Source organism: Anastrepha obliqua, chromosome 1 (assembly GCF_027943255.1).
Source record: "Anastrepha obliqua isolate idAnaObli1 chromosome 1, idAnaObli1_1.0, whole genome shotgun sequence".
Lineage (NCBI taxonomy): Eukaryota > Metazoa > Arthropoda > Insecta > Diptera > Tephritidae > Anastrepha > Anastrepha obliqua.
The window spans coordinates 88864796-88876664 of record NC_072892.1 but is presented as its reverse complement, the minus strand read 5'-3'; the positions used below and the strand labels follow the sequence as shown (position 1 = coordinate 88876664).

At 36.0% G+C, this 11869-nt stretch overlaps 1 protein-coding gene across 1 annotated transcript in view; it reads right to left on the bottom strand.

Annotated features, from left to right (window-relative positions):
- Nucleotides 1–249: 249 nt before the first annotated feature.
- Nucleotides 250–11869, bottom strand: part of LOC129252242 (uncharacterized) — a 184544-nt gene continuing 172924 nt past the window's right edge. Inside the window, exons 16-18 of the mRNA XM_054890912.1 lie at nucleotides 9063–9433; nucleotides 3235–3515; nucleotides 250–514 (exon numbers count right to left, since the gene is read on the bottom strand). Of these exons, the coding sequence (XP_054746887.1) occupies nucleotides 266–514; nucleotides 3235–3515; nucleotides 9063–9433 (901 nt within the window). The 3' untranslated portion in view covers nucleotides 250–265. The remainder of the gene's footprint in view (nucleotides 515–3234; nucleotides 3516–9062; nucleotides 9434–11869) is intronic.

Here is an 11869-nt window from a genome sequence, read left to right as displayed (position 1 = left end):
AATCTTTTGTTAAATATAAATTGAATTCACATGTATATATGTATAAGCCACGCACAATAACAAAAAAAACAGTACTTTGATGAACATATTAATTTGCGTCAGTCTATTTTTAGTTCATCCATCATATCATCATGTATGTATGCACCGCACACATTCACACAACATATAATATATTACTTATTTATACATACGAGTTTATAGTATTTGTGTGTATGTAGTATTTACGTATACTCTTTATATGTATGTACGCATATGCATTATTTATTTATATACAACTTTCCTGTATGCGATTCGATGTTGTTACCACTTCCGGCCGAAATCTATATTCGCTCAGCGATGACGTCACTGATGGATTATTCGGACTGAGTAAACTAACTTCCATTGGCTGTGGTTGTGGCGTCGAATGATATGTTGATGATAGCGATGATAAAGTTGTAGTTGTTGTATTATAAAGTGATATATTCAGCGGTGGACTACACGTGGTTATACCCTTTTTATTTAAGGTAGCATAACTCTGGATCAGCGAACATAGTGAGAATGATGACGATGATAATGATGAGGCGACGAAAGGATATTCGGTGCAAATTGGCAAAAGCGTGAGATATTATGAATAAAGCAGTTGTGAGTTGGAAGAGAAAGAATAGAGAAAATTTAATTTTTTCTTTTTGTTAGAAATGCAGCTTTCGAAAATGTATATTATATTTATTTATACGTGACACTGTGGTAGAAGTGAGAAAGTGTTAATGAAAAATATATTATATTTAAAATAGCTGTTGAATTTTATAGTCTATGTTATATTGCATGTATGTTTCAGGACCACAAGGACACAAAAATGAAAAATATCTCCGTCTGCCTCTACATTTTTGCATTTTGGTGGGTGCATGTAATTTTTTTTTAATTTTTTGCTTGTCAATATAAAATTGCTGCATTGAAGAAAATTGCAGAAACTGAATGATAATCGATGCAGCAAAATTAGGGTCAGTGTTTATGTGCGAAACGAAACGAATTTAGAATGAAAGCACTAGAGCCATATGTCGAAACCCAGAAACCGTTTGCATACTCTATTAAGCGCTCATAGAAATTTTCTACCATGAAACAACTCCTCATAAAAAAATATATATTTGCCATTCGGAGTTGGCTTCAAATTGTAGGTGCCTCACATTGAGGAATAACATCAAGCCGCACCCCACAAATAAGAAGAGGAGTTCCGCCAAACACGCAAAAAAGGTGTAAGGACCAATTATATATATACATATGTAAATCATAATAAATAATAACAACTATGTGTATTCTGTCGGAAAGTGGAATAAAGCAGTTTTTGCCTTGGTCTAAAAAGATTTAATTTTCAATTTTTCGCCAAAGCAAATCATGTGGGCAAATTTTTAACAGTCCCATTTAAAGCATCAGTTTCGGCCCGAAATCGGAAAATATTTTTTATCTCGTTTCAAACTTCATATGAGCCAGTTATGGAAAAACAGTTCATGGTAAAGCTGGCTTTGACTCATGAATGACAAAAGAACTGAGAGAAAGAATACCAAAAATTTGTGTCACTTCCCATTGTATCACTTTCTTGTTTACGCTTACCCAAATACTGCAAGTTTGCCTATCCGGCACGATTCTTGATTTTTCTCACATTTATTTTTACTTTGGCATTGTCCTGGTTGCAAGCAAATTTTCATATTTCCGGGCTTTTGTGTCAGCGCTTGTTTGTATTTTTGAGGGAAGGACGGCGACGTTAGGCACAAACACGCACGCATACAATGAGACTGCAGTAATGCAGGCAGAGTAGCACCACCTCCATTATGCTACTCTGTGGGTAAAACAGCTGCAGTTAGGAGGATGTACACTTATGTACAGGGTTGGCCATATTAAATTGACCCATTGAGTAACCCTATAACTTTTTACTGTAATTTGAAATCTAAGGTTTTCGTCAACAAGCCAAAGACACTAGGCGCACTTAAGGCCAATATCCGACGGGAAATAGCCGCCATATCGGCCGAGACGCTGGCCAAAACTATGGAAAACGCCGAAAAACGGGCACATTACGCTATACGAGCTAAGGCCGACCACTTGCGCGATATCATATTCAAAAAGTGATGTAAACGAATCTCCTTGAACTAAATTAAATGTTTTTCACAATGAAACACAAAAAAATGTTTCTTTTTCCATATTTTTTTAATAATCACATGGGTCGGTTTAAGATGGCCAACCCTGTATATATTTAATCGTACACCGGTGTTCGCAGTAATAGCAGCGTGCCATACTAAATTTTTTGTATGTTTTTTTGTTTTTTTATAAATTATGGTTTATACCACAACAAACCCATTTAACGCAAAGTTTATAATTTGTCCAAAATTGTAAAAAAATTACAAATTTCCACCAAAATTTCAAACTTTTTAATTAGAACTTTTATACAAATTCTGGGTACGGATTCTGATATAATAAGCTGGAAGTTTCAAATTATCCAAAAATCGCGCTGATTTTTACAATTTTTTTATATTTGCAACCGGTCATTATTTGGTACATGAGAGAAAGTGCCTAACAACGTCAACAAACAGAAAAAACCTATAAAAAATAAAACCATTTTTGCTTTATTTTAAACTTGCAATTTTTTGGAACAAAATGAAATGGGCTACAAAACTGTATATTCCGAATTTTTCTAAATAAGCTGACTAGAAAGTTTGAAATTTGGCTGAAAATTTGTTGGATTTTTTTTTTTCAATTTTTTAAATAGTTTCAAACTTTGGGTTGAAATAGTTTTGTTTGTAGTATGAACTATATTTTTCTGAAAAAATAAAATAAAAAATAAATAAATAATGGCAACTTTGCAATATGTCGCGCTGCTTTAATCGTAAACACAGGTGTACAGACATATGCAAGTGGCAATACAAATGCAGTGGGGAGGCAGCCCGAATTTCCTTGAATCCCTAAAGCATTTTGTGATGACGAATTTGTTTAATGCCACCATGAATGTGCATGACGAAAGGCATGAGTTTGTGTGCATTATATGATCTGGGTTTATTGTGCATTCTATGTTGTTTATTATTTTATTTTTCCACTATTTTTTTAATCTAGCGACGGCGTAGCTTTACCTAGTTTCCATGCCACTGCATCTACTGCCCTGTGTGCTTTCTTACATCTATTTCTATTTATACACCTATACACACATATACTATGCATGTATATTAGGTGTGGGGTCTGTGTGTAACTTAAAGGTTATCATCTGTTACTTACCAATTGTTTGCTTGGTCTAAATGTATAGTGCAGCACTTCGTTGCCAACGCCAATGCCACCAACACTACCAACACTGCTGTTTCCAACTAATGAGCCCAGACTGGAGATGCCATCGGCGCTGCTCAGCGTTGAGCTATTCGTGATGCCACCAATCACGCTCCCGCTACTCAATGTGCCAGCACGTTCCGTGTCCGCAGGACTGCTATAGTCGCGCTGCAATAGACGCGCTGAGGGGCTACGGAATATGGGTGAGGCCACCAGCGACTTTAGTGGACGTTTCTCTGAAATTAAAATAAATACAGTTTTTATTTTATTGTTGTTCTGTGTGATTTCAAACTTTCGATATCTTCCAGGTTGACAAGGTAAAAGAGAGCTCTGTATGTATGTATGTATGCATGTAACGGTGTTTATGCGTAAAAAATAAAAAATAAAAAATAAAAACACAAACACAAGTAAAAGTATTTCTCGGTTGACCTACTTTGCTGCTGGCCTAAACTATTTACTCTGCTTTAAATTAGCACATCGAAATCACTGTGGCATGACACATCTAAAAGAGTACATATTTACAAATATTTTTCTAAAATAAATTGGAAAGGCTATCTCTTTAAATTTTATTTTTTATTTTCTCCGCTGATAAATGGTTTTCCGTTGCTCTACCAAAATGTCATATAATAAATTTGTATGCACAAAATAAATAAAAGTGCTAACAATCAGTTGCTAGTATATATAACTCGGCTACCGTAACTGTACTTTGTGATGTCGAAGCTTTAATTTAAAAAAACTCGACAAGAAAATTGATGAGAATTTATGCGATAAATATATAAATTTTACACACCATTAAAATATATATTAGAAAATATGATATCAGCAATATGAGCTCACTAAATTCAAACTAGCCAATTACACGTTAAGAAAAATTTATGTAATATTTACATATATAGCACTACATAAAGTCGATTTTTATTAAGTTATCTTTATTTTATATGTAAATAATAAGTAAAAGTTCATCACTTAGCGAAATTTATGTATGGTAGAATTGTAGAAAAATTATATAAAATATTTTAAATACAACTATGTCTCAACATCTTACGAAATAATTTCCTAAAATATGTATGTACATACGCTAGTAACTATGCAGAGAATGCTTTCATTTCGACGGAGTTTTTTCTGATTTAAAACTTCTCGCTCTGGGATTTCCCATTTTCCCAAAAAAATTCTATTTGGAGTATTTTCTCTTTGTGCCAGACTTTACTAAGCGGGAATAAATATATATACGAGTATATATGTATATGATTGGCGTTTACACTCTTTTTGGGTGTGTGGCCGAGCTCCTCCTCCTATTAGTGGCGAGCGTCTTGATGATGTTCCACAAACTGAGGGACCTACAGTTTCAAGCCGACTCCAAACGGCAGATATATTTTTATAAGAAGCTTTTTTCAGTACATTTGGAGGTTTGCCATTGCCTGCCGAGGCGCGACCGCTATTAGAAAAAACTTTTTCTTAATTCTGGTGTATCACCGGGTGGCGTACTGCGAATAGTAGCCACACACCAACCAATTCGGCTACGGCGGTGGCAGCGAAAATAAGTAGGCAAAGCAAAACTTAAAAATGTACGTTCTGTGATTTCTTTATTTGCGAATTTGCTTTCAACCCTACAACACCTAGCGATTAGTAAATAAAGCAAAAAAAATCTCGTTGATGAGAGGTGGCGCAAAAGTAACCTTGCGATGTTTTTTGGCTGTAATTTAAAAAAAATGAAAAACTTTGATTCTTCTTCTTTTATTTGATCTTTTAATTTTTTTTACATCAAGTCGAGAATATGATGTCATGTAATTGGCCGCCGCCGCAGTTGATTGCCCTTTTTATGGCATTTTCCATCACTTTGGCCAAAACTTCCGGGGCTAGGTCCTCACATTCTTGACGGACATTGTCTTTCGGAGATACAAGAGTCTGAGGCTTGTTGACATAAGCCCGCGACTTCAAAAAGCCCCACAAAAAGAAGTCTGGAGCGGTCAAATCAGGCGATCTTGCTGACCAGTGCAAATCGCCAAAACGGGAGATTAGGCGCCCGGGAAATGCATCCTTCAGCATATCGGTTGTGGCACGTGTACACGCGGATTTTCAGTGCACCAGAAGCGTCAATTTTGCTTATTTACGTACGCGCTAAGATGGAAATGGGCCTCATCACTCATGATCATTTTTGATGAAAAATCATCTTCCTCTTGGTGGTGGTTAAGGATGGCTTGAGCGTATGTTAGACGCGATTGGCGGTCAGCAGCTAACAGCTGATGCACCGTCTAAACTTTGTACGGAAACATCTTCAAATCTTGTACCCAAATTCATGAAGAGTCAGGGATAGATGGTTAAAATATTCGCCCTTGCTTTGATAAATTCCGATTCATTCTTGTACGTTGAACAGGAACCACACGTTGTCACTAACCATATCATCACAGGCACCCCTAAACTAACTAATCTAACAATCCTTTCTCTTTCATCCGAACCCGTCGAAATAGCTCGTTTCATGGGCATAGATGGCATTAATGCACTGATGCCCTAACCGAACTGGACAAAATTTTGATAAGTCACTACAATAAAAACAACGGCAATATTTTGTAATTAGTGAGACTGAAAATAGTTCAGCCGTTTGATCTCAATAAAATACGAGCCCTGAATGACAGATCGGATTACGTTGTTTCACGAGCCAACTTCAAAAAGGGACCATACTTGATAATAAAGCAAAATGGGTATAGAAAAGTACTTCAGTTAAATGGTCATACCTATAACTGCTACACGGATGGTTGAATGAGTGCGAGTCACTGTATTCTGTTCGGAGCTTGATCTACGACCGTAAAAGCTATCGGAGTACTATAGATTTGTGGCTGAGTTCCACACTGCAACTAAAGCAGTTGGGTTGGCAGCCAAAACAACATTTCTTAATTTTTATGTAAATATCTTCATTCAAAGGAAGCCGGCAAAAGCCGAATCAAATTAGATGAACTTATCGCTAACGGTGGGTTACTATCTACACAAATAAATAGAGGCACAGGAGTAGGCAGGTGGGCTAGCCAAAGGGATAGCGTCTATCAGCTACTTTAGAGCTACTTATGCCTAGTTAAACAATGGCAATAATTTTTTTCTAAAACCTACCACTCATAATTCACCCGTAAAAGCCAGAAGACCACCAACAATTTTTTAACACTCTCAAGAGCAGATTTCGGGAAATTAGCTTTGGTACGAACTGAACATCGTCTCACACTATCTCGCGACAAAGCCAGGACTGGAACGAAGAGAAGCAAAGTTAAAGCACGGCATGATGCGAAGGTAAAACTAAATATACTTATGCAGTATGTTTTGTGTCAGTGGTCAGTGCACTCCGCGAGACAGAATGTCATGACTAGGATCTGAAATACGTCTCTTTAAAAATTATAAAAATTAAAATTATTTAACATACTTTAGAAGACCAGTCCTGTTAACTTGTGTATTTATTATGTGCTGGAGCAATTAGCCTGTTTTCGTCTGCATCGTAGAAATAAGTCAAAGTGCACTGTTCAGCATCAGTGGAACTTTGGTAACGGCAGTTACCCATAGAGGCAGTTAATGGATTATAAATATCCACGGATATCAGATGGAAACAATAGAGTGTAAGTACTGCCTTAAGACTGTGAAGAAGGCAGTTCACTTAAAAGCAGTAATTTAGCAAAAAATAATATAATTAAAAGTGATACCAAGCAGAGTATCATGCGCTAACGAAACTCTAGTAGTGAAGGACTCGATTGGGTTATACACTGCCAATCCAACGAACGAGGACTATGAGAGCTATTCCGCTTCGACACATTTTTTTGATTTTGCAGGCTGAAACATATCAGTACCTGCCACTCAATAAACTCTTGCGGCTAAAAGGGAGCGTGAGCAAATCAGCACTAGAGATCCATATATTATATATAGAGACACCCATCATGTATAGAGCCCCAGTCATTTTTGTATCATCAAAAAATGTCAGAGATTTTCAGGTACCTATCTTGCGTTCGTTCTACATTATATAAGGGTTTTTCATTGATATTTTATTTTGATATTCAAAGAATGGTTTCGTTGCTTGTGTGGCACGTAGCGCCGTCTTGCTGAAAATGAACGTTGTCTAGATCAATATCATCCAATTCCGGCCATAAAAACTCGTTAATCATCTCTCGATAGCGCAATCCAATAGGCTTTTCAACAATAACTCTCGGATTTTCTGAGCCTCAGATCCGACAATTTTGCTTGTTGACGAAGCCACCGAGGTGGAAATGGGCCTCCTCACTCAAGATGATTTTTCGATGGAATTCCGGATCATTTTCATGCATTTCAACGACCCAATCAGCAAAGACACGACGTTGTTGATGAGTACGGCTCGAGTTCTTGTGTTAATTCCAAAGAACGACGAACTTGTCCCAACAGTTCAAATTTTTTCACCAATTTCTGTATTGCGGTCCGACAAGGTGCTTCATGATGACCCAAAACTCTTTGAGTTTTATTAACCGTCTCTGATAAATTTTCAACCTTTTTATAGTGAATTCTTATAATTTCAATGCGTTTTTTCATGTTTCTACTTGTCAAATATCAAAATATTGCAGCTTCAAAAGTGACATCTACCGAAATAGCGGGTTCCTCAAAATAACACCTGTTATTGAAAAATCCTTTATAAGTACATATGTGAATAGAGAATTTTTAGAAACAGGAAATTAAAATTGCGTAGTGGTAAGGTTGAGAATATGACAGATGCTCCGGCTATACATAGCCACTTTACTCCAATATAACTTAAGTCATCTCACAACAAAAAGTACGGCCGATAAATTATTTCAAATTAATTTCGACTTTAAAATCTTAAGAGCGATAGTGTGGAAAATCAATAAAACATATACAGAAAATACAAAAAAATATGTACATAAAAAATTTTTAATTATTATAAAATATTCTGTCTTCACATCCCAATATCGATGACAATATTCTAAATCTCTAATCCATCTCTAATAAACCTAACAAATAATTAAACATAATATTAGGTAATAATTAGGTTGTTTCTCAATTGAGGTATAGTACAATAGAAGATTTGACGTTTTTTACTATGAAGTCAATTTCCCTCGAAAATTGTAATAAAATTTAAAAAATCTACCCGGAATATTGAGAATCTGTAAAAGTTGCATTTGGCAGAATTGGTGATATTTTCTGTCAACATAATCGTCCCTCTGCGAATTAGCAATTTGGTTAACAAATTTGAGGCGATTAGGGCCATTAACTGGGCTAGGTTTTCTAAAAAATTGGACTGCAAATGCGGTTATGACTAATGAATTACCCTATCGAGGGATGTTAATTACTAAATTTTCACCTACTATTGATGGTTTGAAAATCATTGACAAGTGGTTTCAAACATGTGATCATTTTCATTTCAAAAAGTGATTGGAAATTTCGATAAAAGAATCGGCATCTATAACCGCATTCGTTGTGTGCATCTGACCGATATCATTTTTCAATTCAAATTGTCAAAATTTACTCTTTAAATTTGAATAATTTTCATCAAAATTTTTTGTTTTAAAGTTCTCGTAGAAAACCTATTAATTAATTAAGAATAAAAGCCAAAACTGAAAGTTATTCTAAACTTTTTGAATAACTATCTTTAAAAACTTTTTTCCATTTAGAACACACGCACACTTTTTCAGTGTACCACAAAAATGTCAATACTAATAAATATCATATTTACCATTCATTTAATAGTGTAAGTATATGTATGTATGTATTATGTATCGCGCCATCACCTGCAAACTTATACGAAAGCATAATGTCATAATACTCACCATATTGATTAGGTATAACATCTGGATCGGTGTCATCACCCTCCAGCGCATCGCCCATCACAAGTGGACTCTGCCGATGATGACCGGCCACCGTTGACCGCAATGTTGACGTATCAATGCCAATCAAACCACCCACACCACCACTTCCAATGCCGCCTCCAACAGATGGTGATGTACCACCACCGCCGGCATTGACACCATCACTGCCATTCGTCTGCAGAAGACTATGATGTGACTGGTGATTATTTTGCTCGTGATTGTGCTGTAGATGTTGATGATGGTGGTTGTTCGGTTGTAATGGATCCAGCTGACAATCGGAGGGTATTGAAAGTTGTGTGTGTTTCGTTGGTTTTAAATTACCATCGTTTTGCCTAGAAAATGGGGAAATAAATTGATAAATATCATCAAGTAAATGTGTATGTATATGTTTAATATTAAGGCTTGTTTAGGACTCAGCGGAAATATGTTGTGGCATATTAAGTAAATGAAATATGCGTAAATAATGGTATACCATAATTCGATAATGGTCATTGATGGCTTTACGCTGTTAAGGTGATTTTCATGAAGGGAAATACAATTTCTTGGTCAAAACTTTTTGTGAAATAAAGAAGGTAGTGATACTAACAAAAATTGCATATGCCAGCGTTAGTGAGCGAATTCAGGTCAAGATAATTTGATATTTTTTGACATTTCCTACGAATTGATGGTGTTGAAATTCATTTTAAGGAAAAATAAATTACTTTTCTTGAATATTTAACATTAGAGCTGAAAAAGTTCAATCAAGGAGTCGATAATTTAATTAATTAATATTTCATTAAATTCACAAGTCGATTTTTCAACTTAACTGTTTAAACTCTATTTCAAAAGTCTTCTCAGATGCCTGCAGGCATTATATTTTTTATGGGTCTTTCACTTTGTGCTTCAAATTCTCTGTGCTTTTAAAATCAACGCCAGCTATGCTTTTAAGTTGCTATGGTATAGGAAAAAGTGTTTATAAGTTCAAGAAGAATCACCCACTTTCAACGTAACTGTTAAGATACTGTCCACATTATTTGTATTTATCTGATAGCTACTAGATAGAAAATGGTGGACTAATATTATTTATAGATGAAAAAATTCATTTATTTTGAGAAAAGATCTTGCATATGTGTAACAGGGAGTTCGTTGTAAGTGCAATATATAAGTCAGATAGTATGAACAGTTTTTAACCTATTATTGACTGCATTAGAGCAAAAAAACTTCAAATTTGTATCCGTCTGTTTGTGTGTAAACTTTGCAACCTGATAACTTGCGCCTAATTCGCTTTCCATCTTTGAGCGGAATATGCTGAACCGAACCTTTCCGTTTGAATTACTTTTGTACCACCTCGAAGATCATCCACGCCAGAGTGTCAAAGTTATACTCCAGAAACCTTTTCACTGCTTGTTTCATGTTTTTTGATCAATATCTGAATTTTCTGAATCTTTCCAGTGCCCATCTTAAGTGGGATCACCTAACTACATCATGAGAGGCAGAATAATTTAAGTCACTATCCAATTATTTTTATAAATCTTCCTTAATTAAATTTAATTTTCTCGTTGGATACCGCATAATTTGACCATTGGCCAAAAAGGACTTGTGTCAATTGGGGGTAAAGAAATGTTGAAGAAATTCAGCCGTAGTGGTTCAAAGAACGCCTATGGCAGATGAATAATCTTCGATGTATGCCTATAAGCTAGAAGCAAATCAGCAACGGAGAGTATGGGTGTTCCAAGATGAACTTAATCCAACAAAAGTTGTTCGCGGAAGAAGCACCTCAAGGAAAATAGTCGCCTGTTTTATCGGAAAATCAACCGCCGACGACGAATCATCCTCCACCAAGACCTATCGACTCACACAAGAGAGTTTTTGAGCACTCAAAGGATCTAATGCCGCCTTATAGCCTTGACTTGGTACCTAAAGATATTTGTTTGTTTCCGAACATTAAAAATAGAAAAAAAAGGTCAACGTTTTTGAGCGCCTGAAGGAGCTGTTGAAGCCACGAAACAGATTATTTTCTCAGGTATCTACTTCGGCCGCCGTAGCCGAATGGGTTGGTGCGTGACTACCATTCGGAATTCACAGAGCAAACGTCGGTTCGAATCTCAGTGAAACACCAAAATTTAGAGAAACATTTTTCTAATAGTGGTCGCCCCTCGGCAGGCAATGGCAAACCTCCGAGTGTATTTCTGCCATGAAAAAGCTCCTCATAAAAATATCTGCCGCTCGGAGTCGGCTTGAAACCGTAGGTCCCTCCATTTGTGGAACAACATCAAGACGCACACCACAAATAAGAGGAGGAGCTCGGCCAAGGTTAGGTTAGGTTAGGTTTGGCAGCCGCATCGCACATAGAGACAACGATGCCACTTAGACCACGAAATGGGTCCGTTGTGAGCTCGGCCAAACACCAAAAAAGGATGTACGCGCCAATTAAATATATATATATATGCTTCGGAGTGGCAAAAGTGCTTGGAAAATTGGTTCAAGCAAATGCAGAAGTTATTGAGCTCCAAGTAGAATATTTTGAAAATGAACATAGCCATTTTTATTGTTATTTTACTGTCTCTTTATTACTGGATGCAAAATATAAAAGACAACTCTCGTATTAAATCATACCCTGCGATTATTTTAAGTATATATCCTGTTGCATAATTATAAACACATCACTAGTTTTTTGTAAAGAATATAGTTCATAATACAAAAAATATCATATAACGCAAAGTTCCAAGCTGATAAGGATAAACTGTTTCCTGCCTCTTTGCTACACGTTCAATTCTATGTGGCCTTTG